Source organism: Ostrinia furnacalis, unplaced genomic scaffold (assembly GCF_004193835.3).
Source record: "Ostrinia furnacalis isolate ACB-3 unplaced genomic scaffold, ASM419383v2 OfSCF4464, whole genome shotgun sequence".
Taxonomy (NCBI): Eukaryota; Metazoa; Arthropoda; class Insecta; order Lepidoptera; family Crambidae; genus Ostrinia; species Ostrinia furnacalis.
Genome location: NW_021134703.1, coordinates 1 through 19,664, shown reverse-complemented (window position 1 = coordinate 19,664; position 19,664 = coordinate 1). Strand labels below are relative to the sequence as shown.

The following is a 19,664-nucleotide window of genomic DNA, read 5'->3' as shown; positions in this document are numbered from 1 at the left end:
TTGCATAATATTACTTTTCCATGATGCCTATAACATAATGTTTTGATTTAAAGTGAAAAATAGGTTAAGGTGCGGCGGGGGGGGGCCCTTGGGCCACCCCTAAGCCGCCTATTTAGTTTTATACACACATAAATGACGTAATATTAATCACACTAGCTTTCCGCCCGCGGCTTCGCCCGCGTGGAATTTTGTCTGTCACAGAAAAACTTTATCGCGCGCGTCCCTGTTTCAAAAACCGGGATAAAAACTATCCTATGTTCTTTCCCGGGATTCAAACTATCTCTATGCCAAATTTCATCAAAATCGGATGCGAGGTTTAAGCGGGAAAGCGTAACAGACAGACAGACAGACAGACAGAGTTACTTTCGCATTTATAATATTAGTTGGGATAGTTGGGATTTACCAAATCATGCGGTAATTATTCATAATAACCGGCGATTATTCATAATTTTCACATTTATCACTTTGACCGTAACATATATACGGGATATGTATAGAGACATCTGACGTAGTATACCTAAATTCTTTAGAAATTTCCTTTGTTTACACAAACACTTGTGCACACAATTACACCATAATCACTAACGTGTTCATAATATCATACACATTATTTCACAAGCCCATGAAACCAACTTTATTCTCACGATTATACAAGTTTGAAATCAATCTTTGAAACAAATTATTTTAGCAAAATATGTGGACGATGAAAATTTGTGAGACTTGTCAAATTGACTTGAAGTTTAAAATTATGTGTAATCTCCATGTTGTCTCTGACACATCAGTGTTGTAACCTGTAAGTCATAGACAATAATCGGTAAATTTAATCGATTTTATTTCAATTATTCAATCATTTTTATTACTCAACTGATTGCATTTAAATTGATTTAAATAGGGTCTTAATCAACAATGTATTTTTTCTTCATTAAATTTACTACTAATTATTTAATGCGCTGCTTTATAAAGCATTATAAATTCTTTCTATAGGTACGTAAATACTACAATAATTTCAATTCGCGATTAACGAGAGGTTTTGTCGCCTCACTAGGGCACAGATTAAAAATGTTTTAATGTCAGTTGGCCAATGATATTATAGAACTATAGATATGTTACGTTCATAGAAATTACGATTTTAATCCGTGCCGAGCTATTCCAAATTGCACACATTGACAAATGTAACTGATCAGTGAAACAAAAGATACAAAATAGCACGCAAATGAAAGAGATAGCTATAGTTTTAACGATTCTGCACTAACTAATCTATGTCCGCAGCGCACGCATCCTNCTATTCCAAATTGCACACATTGACAAATGTAACTGATCAGTGAAACAAAAGATACAAAATAGCACGCAAATGAAAGAGATAGCTATAGTTTTAACGATTCTGCACTAACTAATCTATGTCCGCAGCGCACGCATCCTTATCGCTCTAACGTCAAAACAAGATCGCTTTCTCTTTCTTAACTTGAACATGGCGCATGGCGTCTTGATTGTTTGCATAATTAATTGAAAATATAAATACTAAATAATTTTGCATAATCACATGTGGTAAGAGATCCCTTGTATTTTGTTTACTTTAGAGTCATAATTGGTACACTTTCGAAACACACACGATGGCATTTTTTATTTATTTTGGTAAGAACAGGAACTTACGGTGTGGTACGCGATTGCGCACGACGCAGGCCACACGAAGACTAAACACAAGACGTCCCAATTGGGACGTTTTTGAGTATTCACAGCGCGAGCGCTTATGACATATCTGCTTTTGTTTTTATATAATATCATTGCAGTTGGCCATATTTGTTTACATTTAGGGAAATTTCTAAAGAATCCGACTTTATATTATGAGTGTTGTTGATGCGTTACCTTGAGCGTGCGTTCCGAGAGTCGCCATACGAGGCGCTGGCGGTGCGGCGCGGCGGCGCGCGCCTCGTATCGGGCCAACACGCCTCGTACGCGCGCCCGGGCTGCTACTAAAGACGCGTCTGACATCTGCAATTAATAACAAAGGTATAATACAACAGCAAAATACAAGACATTCGCAGTATACATTATCAGTATTTCAGTTTAAATGTTTGCCAATTAGCGACATGATTTGAAGGCATGGCTACGTGAACACGACATAAAAAAGGAAAACGCAACAGGATGCGATCGCGCTTCTGTTCGATCAATTTTGTATTGATGCAAGCTGATATTGCGGGCACGAACAAAGAACGCAAACTGAGACGTACGGTCAGCGTTCATTTGACTTGCCGACCGCATCTAGTGCGACAAGTGCTTTATTGCTAAGAAGCGATCTCTTTCAGACAACTTAAGGGCACAGGCCACATAATTTATTTTATTTATTTATTTAAGGATAATAATAATTACTACGTACAGAAAATTTTCTTTGCGAAGGTATTTAAAAAAATGTCTACTCAATGTCATCAACAAGTAATTTAGCTTTTCTCAGAGTCGAGCACAGTTTCGTTTACATACGTCGGTCATCGGCACTGTGCCGATGCGATAGGACTGACGGCTACAAAAAGCTACTGTGTCACTCGGGGAAATTAACATTTAAACAAGCCTCCTAAGGGTGAATTCAACCAAACAAGAGTAGATATTAATTAATCTCAAAATAAATCGTCAGTTATTCGTCATTTTTTTTAGCCACTACAGAGGATTTTTACTAGGGATGGGATGATGGGATGTTCTTTATTGAACTAAACTAACTAAAGCTAAGATTTTTTCAAGTTATTTATAATTTTCTAACTAAAGCTAGTTTACAATTTATTCACTATGTCATCCCTTGGGTCTCGGTGGGTCGGGGGAAGTTATTCGACATTTTGACAAATTTTCCATAGTGAACCTGTCAATGTGTCAGTTATACCATTAGGCCTAAGATGCGCGCCGTGATAACTTTTATCGACGTCAGAATGTATGGGCAAAATCGATAAAATGGCGTGATAACCGCTTATCACTGCGCGCATCTTAGGCCTACAGGAGTTATTCTCGGATAAAGTTTGGTCGAATCGGGCATAAGGGCAATATCGGCGAGTACTCACGTGGCAGTGCGCTTGCAACTGGGCCGCGTAGTCGTAGATGTAGTACGCGTCTTCGGGCACCGCGCCGCTGCGTGACCACTCCACCAGCTGTTGTTCTGTTGCGAGAAAAAACAGGTTAGTATATTACCACAAATTACTAATAACTTACTACTTAACAGATTCCTAACGAAGCGACAAACACTGCGCTTTATTTTCAAGCTGTCAAGGGACGCAAGGAAAAATTAACATGGTGTGTGAGAATACGTTATTATGATTGATTTAGTGAAATAAAATACAAAAATGTTTTTTTAACTTATAAGCAGTCGTACATTTAGAGTAGGCGCACACCGTTGATTTTTCGTCGGCCGATAGTTTATTCGGGCAGTTGATCAGTATGGGCATGTATGGGAGAGCGCACACTACGCCGATTCGATTTGGCCGATTCTTCATACAATTTAAAATCGGGTACAACTATCGGCCAACTAAAAATCAACGGTGTGCGCCTCCTCTTGCAGATCGAGTAGTTTCGCACTACTTTCGAAGTTTGCAGTATAGTAATATGGTCGAAAGTAGACGATCCCTGCTATCCGATTTCTCTAGTAGTTTTCTAGATCCGTGTTTTGATGGTTTTGGATCGGACGTAGAGCAAACCCGCTCTTTGTATAATGGTTAGGGTTGTATAACGAGGCGAAAAAAGTCGACAAAACTTGGAGCGAAATCACACGCGAAGCTCAAGACCGAACGCGATGGAGGACTATGGACGCCCTCTGCCCCATCTAGGGGACATAGGACCTTAATGCTCCGTTTTCACTATCAATCCGTAATTTTTAAGTGACCCCTATGGTAACACTTAAACAGGCATTTTGTTTTCATAGAGGTCACTTAGAAATTGGGGATTGATGGTAAAAACGGGCATAAATCAAGTAAGACATAAAGGTGTGCGCTCACCAATTTTGTGGAAGACGAGCACCAGAGCGAGCTCGGACGCGCGAACGTTCGCGCACGCCGCGTCGCACACAGCAATCTCCACCAGGTTGACTAATTCGCTCTCCTGCAACAACAATAATAATTATTAATAATAAAGTTGTGAACTTTTTTTAGTTTTTTATGCATAAAACAAGGCAGGTATTTGACCGCAATCGCACCTGGTGTTAAGTGAGATGCAGTCTAGGATGGTACATAAAATATCTGCCCTGTGTCTTATAATATTCAGTCTCGCCTTGAAAAGGCCCGGATTATAATATTCGGGAAAGACAGCAGCAGGCAGCGAGTTCCACCCACCAGCCAATTGACATAAAGGACCATAAAGTATACCTAGCGGAATAGAGCAACAACGGACTCAACGAGCGAGATGTCACTAGCAGCAACACTGTGTGATAAATGGGTCATTCCACAAAAATATGTCAACTCTTAGTCCGCGCCACATTTCACATGAAATATTTGTTAATATTTTATTCCAAAATTGTTAAATAACAGCTCGCAATGTGCTTTATTCATCACCCATTTATATTTTTGAAACTATTTTTAAAACATCTTAAATTCCTTTTGAATGACCCAAAACGTCATTCCCTAGGCATGTCCGTACTCTAAAAGTTTGTGTTTTGGTACCCACAGTTATAAAAACATCAACTTTATCCTTTGTTTTAATTAACGAATAATCTATATAAATGTATATTACACCAAATTCTATTAATATTTTGCGGTTGCAATAAACAATAATTTGATTTTCTTTAGTTGAAAAAGAGTCTACAGCTTTTAGCGTCATTCCCTAGCCACGCACTGGTTTTATAATTTTGCGCTTTATTATGTATTTAGAGTTAATGCCATTCAGTTGAGTTTAAAGTACGATACGAAGTTATCTTCAGACCGTACTTGCTTTGCGGTAGCCGTTTTTTGAATTAGTGCAAACGTGACAGTTGTTGGGGAAACATGTGTTAATCCAGTCACTTCGTCAGTCCCTAGTTGAGTAGCTTTATTGATTACAATAGAGAGGGACAGCGAGTGTGTGAGAGGGACAGCTAGTGTGTGAGAGGGACAGCGAGTGTGAGAGAGGGACAGCTAGTGCGTGAGAGGGACAGCAAGTGTGAGAGAGGGACAGCTAGTGTTAGAGGGAGACAGCGAGTGTGTGTGAGGGACAGCGAGTGTGAGAGAGGGACAGCGAGTGTGTAAGAGGGACAGCGAGTGTGTTAGAGGGAGACAGCGAGTGTGTAAGAGGGGCAGCGAGTGTGTGAGAAGGACAGCGAGTGTGAGAGAGGGACAGCGAGTGTGAGATAGAGACAGCGAGTGTGTGTGAGGGACAGCGAGTGTGTAAGAGGGACAGCGAGTGTGTTAGAGAGAGAATGAAAGAGGTGAGCGAGAGATAGAGGTGTGAGAAAGAGAGAAGAGAGTGGTCAGAGTAAGAGAAGAGTGGTGAGAGAGAGAAAGGAATGTCTAGGTCTGAAGAAAGAAAGTCTAAATTATTCGAAAGTATCCTGTATGTATGTATGTATCCTGTAGCCAGTATGTACGCACCTGTCCCACCGGCGACTCGGCCCCCACTTGTCGGGCCGCGTCGGCGACCAAAGCGCGAATTAGCTTCGCCCACTCCAGCACGCTGACGCAGCGCGTGCCTTTAGCAGCGCCAGCTTGTCCACGATGACGCGCGACTAGTGACGTCACCCGTGCGTGTGTTAGAGGGACAGCTAGTGTGTTAGAGGGAGACAGCTAGTGTGTGAAAGGGACAGCGAGAGAGAGAGAGAGAGAGAGAGAGATCGAGTGGTGAGAGCGGGAGAGAGATCGAGAGAGAGCGAAAAGAGTGGATAGAGAGATAGAATGAGTGTGCTAGAGACGGAGTGAAAAACAAGACATAGAGGGAGAGAGAATAGAAAGTGTCTTGGTCTGAAAACGCGTATCTTATAACCAGTATGTACGCACCTGTCCCACCGGCGACTCGGCCCCCACTTGGCGCGCCGCGTCGGCGACCAGAGCGCGGACCAGCTTCGCCCACTCCAGCACGCTGACGCAGCGCGTGCCTTTCGCCAGCGCCAGCTTGTCCACGATGACGCGCGACATGTGACGTCACCCGTGCGTGTGTTAGAGGGACAGCTAGTGTGTTAGAGGGAGACAGCTAGTGTGTGAAAGGGACAGAGAGTGTGAGAGAGGGAGACAGGGAGTGTGTGAGAAAGGACCAAGGATTAGAGGGAGACAGCGAGTGTGTAAGATGACAGCTAGTGTGTGAGAGAGGGACAGCAAGTGTGTTAGAGGTAGACAGCTAGTGTGTGAAAGGGACAGAGAGTGTGAGAGAGGGAGACAGGTAGTGTGTGAGAAAGGGCCAGCGAGTGTGTGTGAGAGAGACAGCGAGTGTGTTAGAGGTAGACAGCGAGTGTTAGAGAGACAGCGAGTGTGTGAGAGGGACAGCGAGTGTGTAAAAGGGACAGCAAGTGTGTTAGAGGGCGATAGCGAGTGTGTAAGAGGGACAGCGAGTGTGAGATAGAGACAGCAAGTGTGTGTGAAAGGGACAGCGAGTGTGTTCGAGTCCTCGAACATGTGTTTCCTTAGCTATCATATTATGTTTCTGTACGCACCTGTCCCACCGGCGACTCGGCCCCCACTTGGCGGGCCGCGTCGGCGACCAGAGCGCGGACCAGCTTCGCCCACTCCAGAACGCTGACGCAGCGCGTGCCTTTAGCAGCGCCAGCTTGTCCACGATGACGCGCGACTGGTGACGTCACTCGTGCTTGTGTTAGAGGCACGGCGAGTGTTAGAGAGGGACAACGAGTGGGTAAGAGGGACAGCTAGTGAGAGAGAGGGACAGCGAGTGTGTTAGAGGGAGACAGCGAGGGACAGCGAGTGTGTAAGAGGGACAGCGAGTGTGTGAGAGGGACAGCGAGTGTGTTAGAGGGAGACAGTGAGTGTGTAAGAGGGACAGCTAGTGTGTTAGAGGGAGACAGCAAGTGTGTTAGAGGTAGACAGCTAGTGTGTGAAAGGGACAGAGAGTGTGAGAGAGGGAGACAGGGAGTGTGTGAGAAAAGGCCAGCGAGTGTGTGTGAAAGGGACAGCGAGTGTGTGAGAAGGATTAGAGGGAGACAGCGAGTGTGTAAGATGACAGCTAGTGTATGTGAGAGGGACAGCGAGTTTGTAAGAGGGACAGCGAGTGTGTTAGAGGGAGACAGCGAGTGTATTAGAGGGACAGCACGTGTGTTAGAGGTAGACAGCGTGTGTGAGAGGGACAGCGAGTGTGTTAGAGGTAGACAGCGTGTGTGAGAGGGACAGAGAGTGTGTTAGAGGGAGACAGCGTGTGTGAGAGGGACAGCGAGTGTGTTAGAGGGAGACAGCGTGTGTGAGAGGGACAGCGAGTGTGAGAGAGAGACAGCAAGTGTGTTAGAGGGAGAGCGAGTGTGTGTAAGATGACAGCTAGTGTGTGAGAGAGACAGCAAGTGTGTAAGAGGGACAGCGAGTGTCTATGTTTTCGAATGCGTGTGTTGTTGTTTCTGTACACACCTGTCTGGAGTGGATTAGTGTGCTGGAGAGGGAGAGAAGAAAGAGAGAAAGGGAGGGGCGAGATAAAGACAGAAGAGAGAGAGATGGGCGAGAGAGAGAGAGTTAGAATAGAAAGTGTCTTAATCTGAAAACGCGTATCTTGTAGCCAGTATTTACGCACCTGTCCGACCGGCGACTCGGCCCCCACTTGCCGGGCCGCGTCGGCGACCAGAGCGCGAATCAGCTTCGCCCACTCCAGCACGCTGACGCAGCGCGTGCCTTTCGCCAGCGCCAGCTTGCCCACGATGACGCGCGACATGTGACGTCACTCGAGCGTGTGTTAGAGGCACGAGTGTGTGAGAGGGTCAGCGAGGGACAGCTAGTGTGTGAGAGGGACAGCGAGAGAGAGAGAGATCGAGGGTGTGTAAGAGGAACAGTGAGTGTGTGAGAGGGACAGCTAGTGTGTAAGAGGGACAGCGAGTGTTAGAGAGAGAAAGAAAGAGGTGTGAGAGAGACAGCGAGTGTGAGAGAGGGACAGCGAGTGTGTTAGAGGGAGACAGCGAGCGTGAGAGAGGGACAGCGAGTGTGAGAGGGACAGCGAGTGTGTGAGAGGGACAGCGATTGTGAGAGAGGGAGACAGCGAGTATGTGAAAGGGAGACAGCGAGTGTGTTAGAGGGAGACAGCGTGTGTGAGAGGGACAGCTAGTGTGTGAGAGGGAGAGGAAGTGTGTTAGAGGGAGACAGCTAGTGTGAGAGGGACAGCGAGTGAGTGAGAGTGACAGCGAGTGTGTTAGAGGTAGACAGCGTGTGTGAGGGGGACAGCTAGTGTGTAAGAGGGACAGCGAGTGTTAGAGATAGAAAGAAAGAGGTGTGTGAAAGGGACAGCGAGTGTGTTAGAGGGAGACAGCGAGTGTTTGAGAGGGACAGCGAGTGTTTGAGAGGGACAGCGAGTGTGTGAGGGACAGCAAGTGTGTAAAAGGGAGACTGGGAGTGTGTTAGAGCGAGGAGAGAGAGAGGAGAGTGGTGACAGAGAGAGAGTAAGTGTCTAGGTCCTCGAACATGTGTTTCCTTGGCTATCATATGTTCCTGTACGCACCTGTCCCACCGGCGACTCGGCCCCCACTTGTCGGGCCGCGTCGGCGACCAGAGCGCGAATCAGCTTCGCCCACTCCAGCACGCTGACGCAGCGCGTGCCTTTCGCCAGCGCCAGCTTGTCTACGATGACGCGCGACATGCGAGTGACGTCACCCGCGGTGCACGCCGACTGGGAGATTGATACTGTGGACAAATACAAATTCTTTATTGCTATTAAACATTAGAACAGTCGACAGCGTGGCCGTGACTTCCTCCATATAATTATGTATTTTTAAATCGCTCAGAACTTGTATAAATAAACCCATGCGAAGCCAGGGCGAGCCGCTAATAATCTCCCTTAATAATAAGTTACTTAGGCCCAATTTTTTTATTCATAGTTAAAATAACTAAGGCCCAGAACAGACGGTGAAACGCAACTGAAACGAAACTGCAACTTTCTGATGATTCTGATGAATGAAACTGAAAGTTTCAAACTGGTCGCATCATGTGTGGTCTCTCAACGGACGCTATGGCAGAAACTTAGATGCAACTCAAAAGTAACTAGCAGTTGGTTTTGTTGCAGTTGCGTTTCACCGTCTGTTCTGGTTCTGGTGTTTAATTTCACTACTAATGGTTGAATATTAACATGATGTAAACAGTTAAAAATGTACTAAAAGTCAAGCTAACCATTGTTCGAAAAACATTTTTTTCTAATATTTAACCACTTGTCATTTGACATCAAAAAACCGGGCCTGTGACAATTCCATACTAAACGTCACTTTAAAACTATGGTGTAACTTTTAATAATAAGGGGCATAAATCTATACTAATATTATAAAGAGGAAAAATTTGTTTGTTTGTTTGGTTGTAATGAATAGGCTCAAAAACTACTGGACCGTTTTTAAAAATTAAAATTCTTTCACCATTCGAAAGCTACATTATCCACGAGTAACATAGGCTAAATTTTATTTTGGAAAAACATAGGGAAACCTAGTAAGTGATCAAATATCTGATGATGATGATGATGACTTACCCAGTTCTTCAACAGAAACGGTCCTCGGCTGTCGCGTTTGTTCAGCGAACTCGTCGATGGCGATGTTCATACATGACACAGTGATGCACGGCACGTGGCACGGACGCACCTTCATCTTCGTTAGGAACCTGGGAACGAAGGTAGGGTTGCAGTTGGAATGTATGGTGTTGTGTACTAAGTGTAAATGTAAGTTTGTACTGAGGAAACGGTGTGTTTTTTTTTAGTTTTCCTGTAAGAGTTTATATTCTGCCTGACATTTATAATTATAAATAAATAAATATCCTCGGACATTTTACACCGCGCCGATAGTCCCAAACTAAGCAATTGACAGAATATAAACTCTTACAGTCATGTTTTTGTTGTTCACATGACTATTTCCGAGTGATCCAGCCATCACTTCACTCAGTGTGACTATTGCAAAATAATCCAGCCATTCGCTTCACATCACCCAAAGCTGCAGCGTATCTGTTCCCGATTAATCCAAGCACAGTTTCGCTCTGCTCGCGTATCTTTTAGCTTAATTTTCGTTACTATTTCAGACTGATTCATTCACTGCTTTGCTCTTCACTTTAATATTCCAGACAGTAGTTCATGTTATGAGTGTCTTTTATTTATTTAATTAATTAAAATTTATTTATTGGGCTATTATCGCCTTAGCTTATTTAACTATTTCAAAATGGCCCAGCCATCGCTTCGCTCACCTGTCGAACAAGTTGATGGCGTGCACTAGCACGCTGGCAGGCAGATCGAACCACACCTTCAGGCATCGTAACACGTGCGCAGCGCCGTCGCGAGCGCCTGTCGTCACCTCTCCATTCTGTAACAACACATTGCTATTAGAATAAGAGTAAATAAACCACTGAATAATAGTCCTATTTGATTATTTTACAGTGGAAGGAACTCAATCCTTGACTTCGTACTATTCAGGATTAATTTCGCTGCGGGTGATCCATCACTCAGCGCGACTATTACCGAGTGGCCCAGCCATCAGTTCGCTCAGCTCGCGCTAGGTACTTTTGAATGCAGTTCTCTTTCTTTTCAAAAATAAAGGAATGTTTTCTTTGAGTTCAATTCTATCTAAGGCATTAAGAGAACTTTTCCTCCAGGTGGCATTACAAAATTCCATCCTGTATAATAAACATATTGAGTATTAAATATAATTAATGAAACACTACGAATTTACATGTAGACAGAATATTTACATTAAAATTAATTATTAAAAACACACAATACAAGGATGTTCAACTTAGCAAATGAACTTCTTTAGATTCTAGTGCAAATATTAACTCAATTGAAACGACGCAATTAATACTATTGTTGGTAAATTAAGAGGTATACTAAAAATATTAAAAAGTCTACTGAAGGTCTACCGATTAACCAAGTCAGTCATAGTCATTTATTCCATTAACAATAACATTATCGAATTCGGGACAGAAAGTTTTACTCGTCTGTTAATACTTAACGACTACAGGGTGTTAGGTAAATGGGTATATGAGCCGACACTAGCCCTTGTTAACATGATCATATAAATGGTATGGTGAAGTCAGAAAATACCATATACCCATTTACCTAACACCCTGTATAGGTGATGGTTAAAATAAGGTGGTGCAACTCACTCAGCCTAAGTATTATTGACAACAGACAAAACTCTCTTCAATTCGTTAATATTTTACGTACGCACGTAAAAGTTTAAACAAAAACAATACTCTTCCGTCATATGTGACCTATTAACGTTCACAAAGCATTGACGTCAACCCCCTGCTTTGCGTTATGGTATCAAGATGTTTTTCTATTACAGATGGCCATAAAATTCACGTTCTACTGGTGGTCTGAGACAAGTCTATGTTTGTTATAAAGGACATGTGTGTCATTTAGGTCATAGGATTTAAGTTTTTGTATTTGTTGTAAAGGACTACACATGTGTTAGGTTACACGTTAATCCAGCGAGATATGTATAGAAGATAGATGCTTGGGATATTAGGAAGTGACACAATTTGGAAGTCATCCGGCTAAGAGGACCAAAGTAATGGACAGTAAACCGAAGAACTGACCAAAGGATTAAACGTTTTCTCGAGTCTATCTAGTTGATGGCTTCATAATAGTCGCAGGCAGCGGCTGAATGAGAAAAAATACCGTATTTTTTAGAATCTTACTTCTCCTGTCCCTCCTTTGTATCGTGGCACCATTTTGTCTCATGATCCCCTTTTTGTCTGGTGGTACTAATAGTAATTTGTCTTTTACGCCCGTATTCACAAACGATGCTTGCTTAAGTGAAGCAGAAAATCGTACGCAAAGCGTTGAATAGAGCTCTGTGATTGGTTCGTGTGTCACCCTGTGCGCCCACACGCACTGTGAGACCTCATAGTAATGTTTGTGAATACGGGCGTTAGTCACCTTTGTCTAACAGTCCCCCTTTTGTCTAATGGTCTCCATTATATTCATTGACCCCGCCTCTTTGTCCTCCTTAGCCTCATGTTACTACTTTGTCTTATACTCGCCTTTGTCTAACGTTCCCCTTCCGTGTCTCACCTCAGACTCGCCGGGCAGGCACAGCCGCGGCTGGAACTAAGCGTCACAGACGCAGCGTCTTTAGCTTTGGTCTTGTGCCACCAACGCCGCGTCACCAACTCGCTTCGAAAGGCTACCTTACGCTCCCCCTTCCGCCCAGAAGTGGTCTCTCACCTCAGACTCGCCGGGCAGGCACAGCCGCGGCTGGAACTTGTGCTCCAGCAGCAGGTACTCCGCCAGCGCCGGGTATAGTCGCTCGCCCGCGCCCTGCGAGCTGCACGCGCCTTCGTCAGCATCCGGGTGCCCCGCGCCCGCTCGAGACATGATCGGGAGTGCGGAACGAGCGGAGGGTGAATCGGCACCTGTGAATGGTTTTGGGGTTAATGGGAGGTTTTATAAGATGGGGAGGTTGGTTTTCTTTTGATTTGAAAAATATGAACATGTTCTGAAGGTTTTGTTAAAAGATACAAAAATAATAGAGTAATTGACTCCAGAAAATGTATGTGGTAGTTTTCCTAAGATAATTCACCATTCATCTTAAGCCTATCCTTCAATTGAGTCCTCACTCATGAAAGTTATTGATTTGACCTTAATTAGGTATTTGTTAATCTGTACCAATTTTGGAGTCTTTACTACTAAATTTTTTAAGAAATTGGCTGTGATACACGTGTGAGTTTTCTTATAAGCCTAAGCGCAGACCACCGATTTTTAGTCGGCCGATAGTTGGGCCCGATTCTAATTTGTATGAAGAATCAATCGGTGTAATGTGCGCATTTCCATACATGCCCATATTGATTAACTGCCCGACTAAACTATCGGCCGACAAAAAATCGGTGGTCTACGCCTAGTCTAAACCCTTAAAATGTGGTACCAAATTTTTAACCCATAATTACTACACATATCATAACAATATTTCAGAAAACTGCGTAGCCTCACCATTCTACTAAAAAAACATACAGCGAACAAAGTGAAAGAATAAAAAGCGTCATACCTAAGCGTAGAGGAGCAGGCAGCGGCCGAATGTCGTTGTGTGTGCCCGCGCCGATCCCCCCACGGCTCGTCGTCCCGACGGTTTGAGCGACCGGGCGCGGAGGCCCTAGTACCTGACCACAAGAGACGCTTGTCAGCGCAACGCAGCGGGAGCCGCCGAGCGCTGGGTTCGTTTTTGTTTGGGACGACAGTTTGCGAGGATAAGGATATCGTCAAGGTATACGAGTTGGATAATGGGAGATTTTGGGGGAGATTCTTTGGATTTATGGAAAAGGGTGATGTATTAGTCCAATAGGAGGACTGATGAGTGGTTTGGAGTAGATATGTTAACCAGTTATCGAGATTATAAGTAATCAAATGATGATGGGGATATGGTGAAAGTCTTTCACAGGATCAAGGATTAGGATCGCTCAAAACAGGTTACCGGAGACCAATGTCTTGTTGAAAGACAATTGCCCAGCCACCTAGCGCCTCTCGGTGACAAGTCAGATACGTACAGGTGTGGTTGAACACAGCTGTAGGCCAGTACACTGTGCTCACGAACGCGAAACACAGGACAGTAAAGCTTTGGAGAAACTTTAAAATATAGCCACCGGTCTTTTCCCTCAACCCGCTAGTATACACCGGGTGTTACACCCTTAATACTATATTTATGTGAACCGTCGAAGATTCCTCGCAGCAAGCGAGACGGGTTTCTTCACAGGGATATCAACAAAATACAAAATTTATTTCAGTAACCTGTAAAATTATGATATTGTACGTTCACAAACTAGAATAAACACAACCTTGTAGAATTGTTAGTCATCTACCAGTATTGAGGATCATCGAGTGTAATTATAATTATTAAAAAATATAAAACCTTACATCAGAAAAAGATTTATCTAACATCTATAAAAATAGCCCGTGCGTGAAGTTTTCCAGGATGCGAATAAGATAATAATATTATGCTGATAATTTACACAAATACATCATGATGCGAATTTTTCTTCGTCTTACATAATCTAAATCCATCTTACGTCACTTAAAGATAGTGTAACTTTTTTCATCATAATAACAACATTTATTTTACCTTCGATATTCCAAGCACTCATTTTGCACGATATCCGGCATAATATTGTTTACGTACAATTTACCCATTTTCATCAACACGAGATAAAGATAAATAAAATTTATCAGATATTTTCACAAGTTACACGTCCGATAATTCGTATTATACTGACAATCACTTAAATAACCAAAAACGAACTTTAAACAAACACATTGCTATCCACGTGCGCGATTCAAGATAGCAAAATATGAGGACTTATAAAAAATTAAGCGTAATTCCGAGGCAACCTTGTAATTATCATCTATACTAATATTATAAATGCGAAAGTGACTCTGTCTGTCTCTCTTTCACGCCTAAACCACTGAACCGATTTTGATGAAATTTCGCATGGACATAGTTTGAGACCCGGGAAAGAACATAGGATAGTTTTTATCCCGGTTTATGAAACAGGGAAGCGCGTGATAAAATTTTTCTGTGACAGACAAAATTCCACGCGGGCGAAGCCGCTGGCGGAAAGCTAGTTGTAAATATGTTACAGAACTTACAGAGTTGTATTGACGTATTTAATGCAAATTAGCAGGCAACCTTCGATTTACAGTTAAGGAGATTTAACATTTGTTTACTTTTAATAGATGAGGAATTAAGGCTTGTTCCACGGATATATCCCGTTTTTTGTAGGATTCCGTTTAATATAGTAGTAGTCTTGATTTCATATTAGTCCTCACATGAATTTCTCGTTTGCAATGTCCTGCAAAAAACCGTACCGTTTAATTTGAACCCACATCTATGTTGTTCACATGACAGTCCAGTTTGCATTTCTGGATCCTGCAAAACTGGATAGCCGTAGGAACAAGCCCTTACTTTGCAGTTTTTGAAATAAATGTTTTTTTTTAACTCGCTATAAAGATTATATCATTATAATGTAATAATACAACATTATTATTGTAGAAAGTTATCGCTTTTCTTCAAGATCAAGTGTAATAACCGTTACATTAAGGGTACATGACTTGTGTGATAACAGTTTCAAAATATTTACCAGCTTTGTTTATAATCTATGCGTGACGCAAATAAGTGACGCCAAAGTGTTATTTTTCGAGAATGTAACAAAAGAGGTTTACACATGTTTTATTTTACAAACTTTTCCGGTTTTAAGACTTTGTTTCTATAAAAAAAAGCCTAACCAAAGCATACTATGTTAAACATTTTGGAAATAGAGATTCATTTGAAGATTGTATGTATAGGCTAATAGCACAATTAATTCAGCTTTAACATTTTTGTTGTTAAATAGGAGTTAGTTCAATACATAAAAAAAAACGCCTCAGTGTTTAGCTTTTTTTACGGGACTATTCCCACCGCTGCAACTCCTGTGCAGCCAGGATCTACATCTTGACCGCCAATAAAAACCCAAGCAGTGAAGGTCGTTTGTTAGGGGGAAAGTTAAATGTCATTGGACCCGCAACGAAATTCATCAGAAGAACACTGGAGGAGTTCGAGGTTAAGGTCCGATTTCCCTCCAGTGCAAAACGGATGACAGGAGACAAAACAAAGGTATACTTTATGGGTTGTAAAATAAATACATTTATCTACAGAAAGTTAAAAAAAAAATGGAGACTTCTAACTCGCAGCTCCGTCGAGTCTATCGAAGAAAACAACATAAAAACAAGTAAAAATAGCGTATGCGCAAAGCTAGTGGGCGGAAGTTTCTAAAATATCAGCAATGACCTAACATACGGATTACGGAACGCTAGCGACCTCAGATTTGTTTTAAAACGTAAAGGCCATAGCGTACATGGTCGCTGTCAAGGCAGCATGATAAATAAGCGAATACAGCGCCATTAGGAAGGTCTGATAGACCCGCATAGAGATTTAGCCTCCAGACAAGGATAAAAACCTAATTGCTATGCTAAATCTCGGTGAGATTCACTTTATGTATGGATCAAACAAAAGATTGATCTATGATATGGAAAAAATCATTTATAGCCTGACCAGGAACATAAAAACCCTCGCCATGTTGCGGAAAATTGATGGTACTAATTTCTTTTAATGGCAACAGTAACTGAAAACTTCATTGATATGTCACCTTGCATGTCAGTCTATTGCTGTCAAAGTGTAAACAAACTTTATTTTAAATGTGCGCAATTGATTTTGTGAATTAAATTGCTAAAATCTTTTTATAGTCGTGAAAGAAAAGTCGTTCACAATGTGTTAAAGTATTTGTCGAAGATAAATACTAAGGGTTCGGATAATATTTTCATTGAATAATGTTTCCGACAAAGGTTGTCAAATTGACTGACATGTTTATCGTATAGTACAGTCAACTATGAAAATTAGCTGTGATTTGTTTCAACTACCTATTTTAAAGTTTTTTGTCACTTTGTAAGTATTGAATTTTATGGAATTGGGAAAGAAGTACCGAGTTTGAAGCGTTCATGAGCAGACATTGTAGTTGAATATTCGAGTTCAGAATTTGATTATATTGATGAATAATAATAAAATCCTACTTGCTCGATTGATGGTTTCATTTAATTTATTTAAACCAGTTTACCTATAATATAATATTTTTTTGTTAATTTATGAAAATATTAAATTAGCCTATAATCCTGAATCCTGATACATAAAGTTAGCCTATTAATTTAATACAGGTACGACTGTACCCAGTGTTGCACTATCAAATGCAATTGTCGCGCCTCTACGCCAGGGTTTTTATGTTCCTGGTCAGGCTATAAGTATGTTTATATCCGTTGTCTAGTACCCATAGCTTTGCTTAGTTTGGGACTAGAGGCGCAGAGTAAAATGTCCAAGGATAAGTATTTATTTTATTTCTTCTGCTAAGTGCATTTTTCTTACTGAATCCAAATTCTGAAAAATGGAAGAAAAACGATACGACCATTCGACGAACATTACAATTTACTGATTACAGTAATTTGTATAGATATTTCGATTCTTAACAAATAATGTTAATGACATTTTTAACAACTATTACGAAAAATTCCCAAGGATTTTTTTATTTCCTTTTCAAAAATAAAAAAAAAAAAAAAATCAAGTGTAAAGTTTAGATTTGAATAAATAATTTTCTATCCCAGACTCATTGGAATACTCGCACGACTATGATCGCAGTAGCTATAGTTAGACAAGAACATCGTGTTTGCTATGCCATGCGCAGAACAACGTGACAGCGATTTCGTACAAATGACTACAAAATACTGCTCAGGACTATTCCCACCCCTCGTTCCCACTGCTGCAACTGCTGTGTAGCCAGGATCTACAGCTTGACCGCCAATAACCCAACCAGTGAAGGTCAAGTTTGTCCCGGGGGAAAGTTGAACTGTCGTTGGACCCGCAACGAAATTAAACAGAAGAGTATAGGAGTTCAAAGTTACGGTTCGACTTCCCTCCAGGGCAAAGCTGGTGACAGACGGAAAAAAAATTGAACTGCTTATTGATAAATATTAAACCACTTTAACCATTTCCTCCAATAAAACCAGACTAGTTAAATATAAATGAAGTAAGTTGTTTACTACATGTGTAAGGCACAGTAAGGGTTAACGAACTTTTATTATTTCATTGTCTAAAACCGAGGGTAGTACAGCCAGCTACAAAAGTTTATTAGGTTTCTGTCGTTTACTACACATGTGTAAGGGACAAACTTGACCTTCACTGGTTGGGTTATTGGCGGTCAAGCTGTAGATACTGGCTACACAGCTGCACAGGAGTTGCAGCGGTGGGAACGAGAGGTGGGAATAGTCCCGTAAGGGTTAACCAACTTTTATTATTGTCTAAAACTGAGGGTAGGTCCCAAGACAGGCAGTCTGTGGATCTTATTCCTCAAGACATAAAGGTCAATCAATAGTGTTAAGTGTGCAGGGCTTAGCAACAGTCTACGTGATGATGATGACGTCAGTAAAAATAAAACGTACAGACACTGCACGTCAAGGTAAACCTACAGTTCTTATGTAGTTGAAATATGAGCTATTTTTGTAATAAAAATGTAGTCGTACTTACTTAAGTACATACAATTGGTTAATTTTTCAACGCAAAGTCAATAAACAATGATTATTTATTTCTTTTATTTTTCAATCTTATCGTGTCAATATCACTTCACAGAACAATCGGAGCCAGACCAATCAATTTTGAACTTTATCAACACGTCATAAAGTACAATAGGTGGAACAATAGGATATTATGGTCCACAATTTCACCTTTGTTCTGATGGAAATTAGTATTTACGTAAGCGAAGATATCTAGCAGTTGATAAATACGTAGCAGGTGTATCAATACGCATTGAAGATAGTTTTGTTTGAACAACATAGGAGTTCGAAGTTAAGGCTCGACTTCCCTCCATTGCAAAGTGGTGTGATAGTCACTTACAGTAAAAATGATTGAACGCTATCATATCAAATGTCTCATAGATATAATGACACACACAGGGGCACGCCCCGTTCACGCCTATTAATACGAATATACCTTTATTTTTCCAATAGTGTGGTTATAAATGAAGCGATATCACTCGATCAAACGACTGTGTGTGATTGTCACATGTACAGCACATGTTTTAGTTGAAAAACAGTACTTGTTACAACGATGTAAGGCATACAATGTTTTATAATGATTTGCTGTAGTCTGTACAAGTAGTTAATACTATAATGTAGTTGTAGGAGCTATTGACGTCAGAGTTCATGCATGTTACATGCAATCTGAGACGTTAATAACAGCCGTATATAAACTTTTCTATGCTAGCTGTGCCCTCGACTTCGTGTACGTTGTGGTGTACGCGTGAAAATAGTTTGAACAATATTACCAGTTTTTTGCTTCACCCATATTATGGCTGCATGGTGATGTTATTATACCTTGATTTTTTAGAATCCAGCAGAGATGTAAACAAACACTTTTNACCAAAAAGTATTTTTTTAAATAAACGTCGTTTACTTTTAAGGCATTGGAGATAATCTAATAAAAAAAATATGTCCTGAAAGCTGCATTTATCAGGATTATAAATATATACCATTGTATGGTACTTTTTCCGAAAAAAGTAGGTGAAAAAAATTTTTTCTTCAGGACAAAGCGGGCGAATTTTGATGCGCGTCGGAAAAAAATATTTATTTTATCCAAGAATTCATACTATTTGGTTCATAAGCAAGTAAAGATTATTATTTTAGAATTTATTTAGTTTCTGGCACATCATGCTACCATGATTTGTATTTTTTCTTCAATTAATTTTGAACTCTATGTGTAAGTCATATAAAGTTGAAAATAGTTTATACATTTTATTATTGAAAATATAAGAAGAAAGCACTAAATAAAGAACTTGAATTTGTCTAAACGTCTAATGATCTGGGGGCACGGCAGTGCCCCCACCAAGTCGAGCAAAAAAGCGGCACGGCCGTACCATCCTTTTCTCGAAGCAATTCAGGCCATTTTCGACCGCCTGTAACTTCGTTGTGGATAAAACTAGAAGGCTGAATTTTCATTAGCTATGCAGGCATTGTAAAGACACGGTATATTTAAAATTTCATTCAATTTGAACCAGTAGTTT

General features: G+C 41.2%; 1 protein-coding gene across 1 annotated transcript; it reads right to left on the bottom strand.

Annotated features, from left to right (window-relative positions):
• Positions 1 to 1,863: 1,863 nt before the first annotated feature.
• Positions 1,864 to 13,848, bottom strand: CycG (cyclin G; the record flags this gene model as incomplete). Its single annotated transcript, XM_028313996.1, has 8 exons — positions 13,085 to 13,848; positions 12,268 to 12,455; positions 10,287 to 10,402; positions 9,586 to 9,713; positions 8,575 to 8,756; positions 3,969 to 4,071; positions 3,042 to 3,136; positions 1,864 to 1,989 (listed from the first exon to the last, which is right to left on the bottom strand). Coding segments are annotated over exons 2-8 (900 nt in total), but the record flags the coding sequence as incomplete, so codon positions are not given.
• Between the last annotated feature and the right edge of the window lie 5,816 nt (positions 13,849 to 19,664).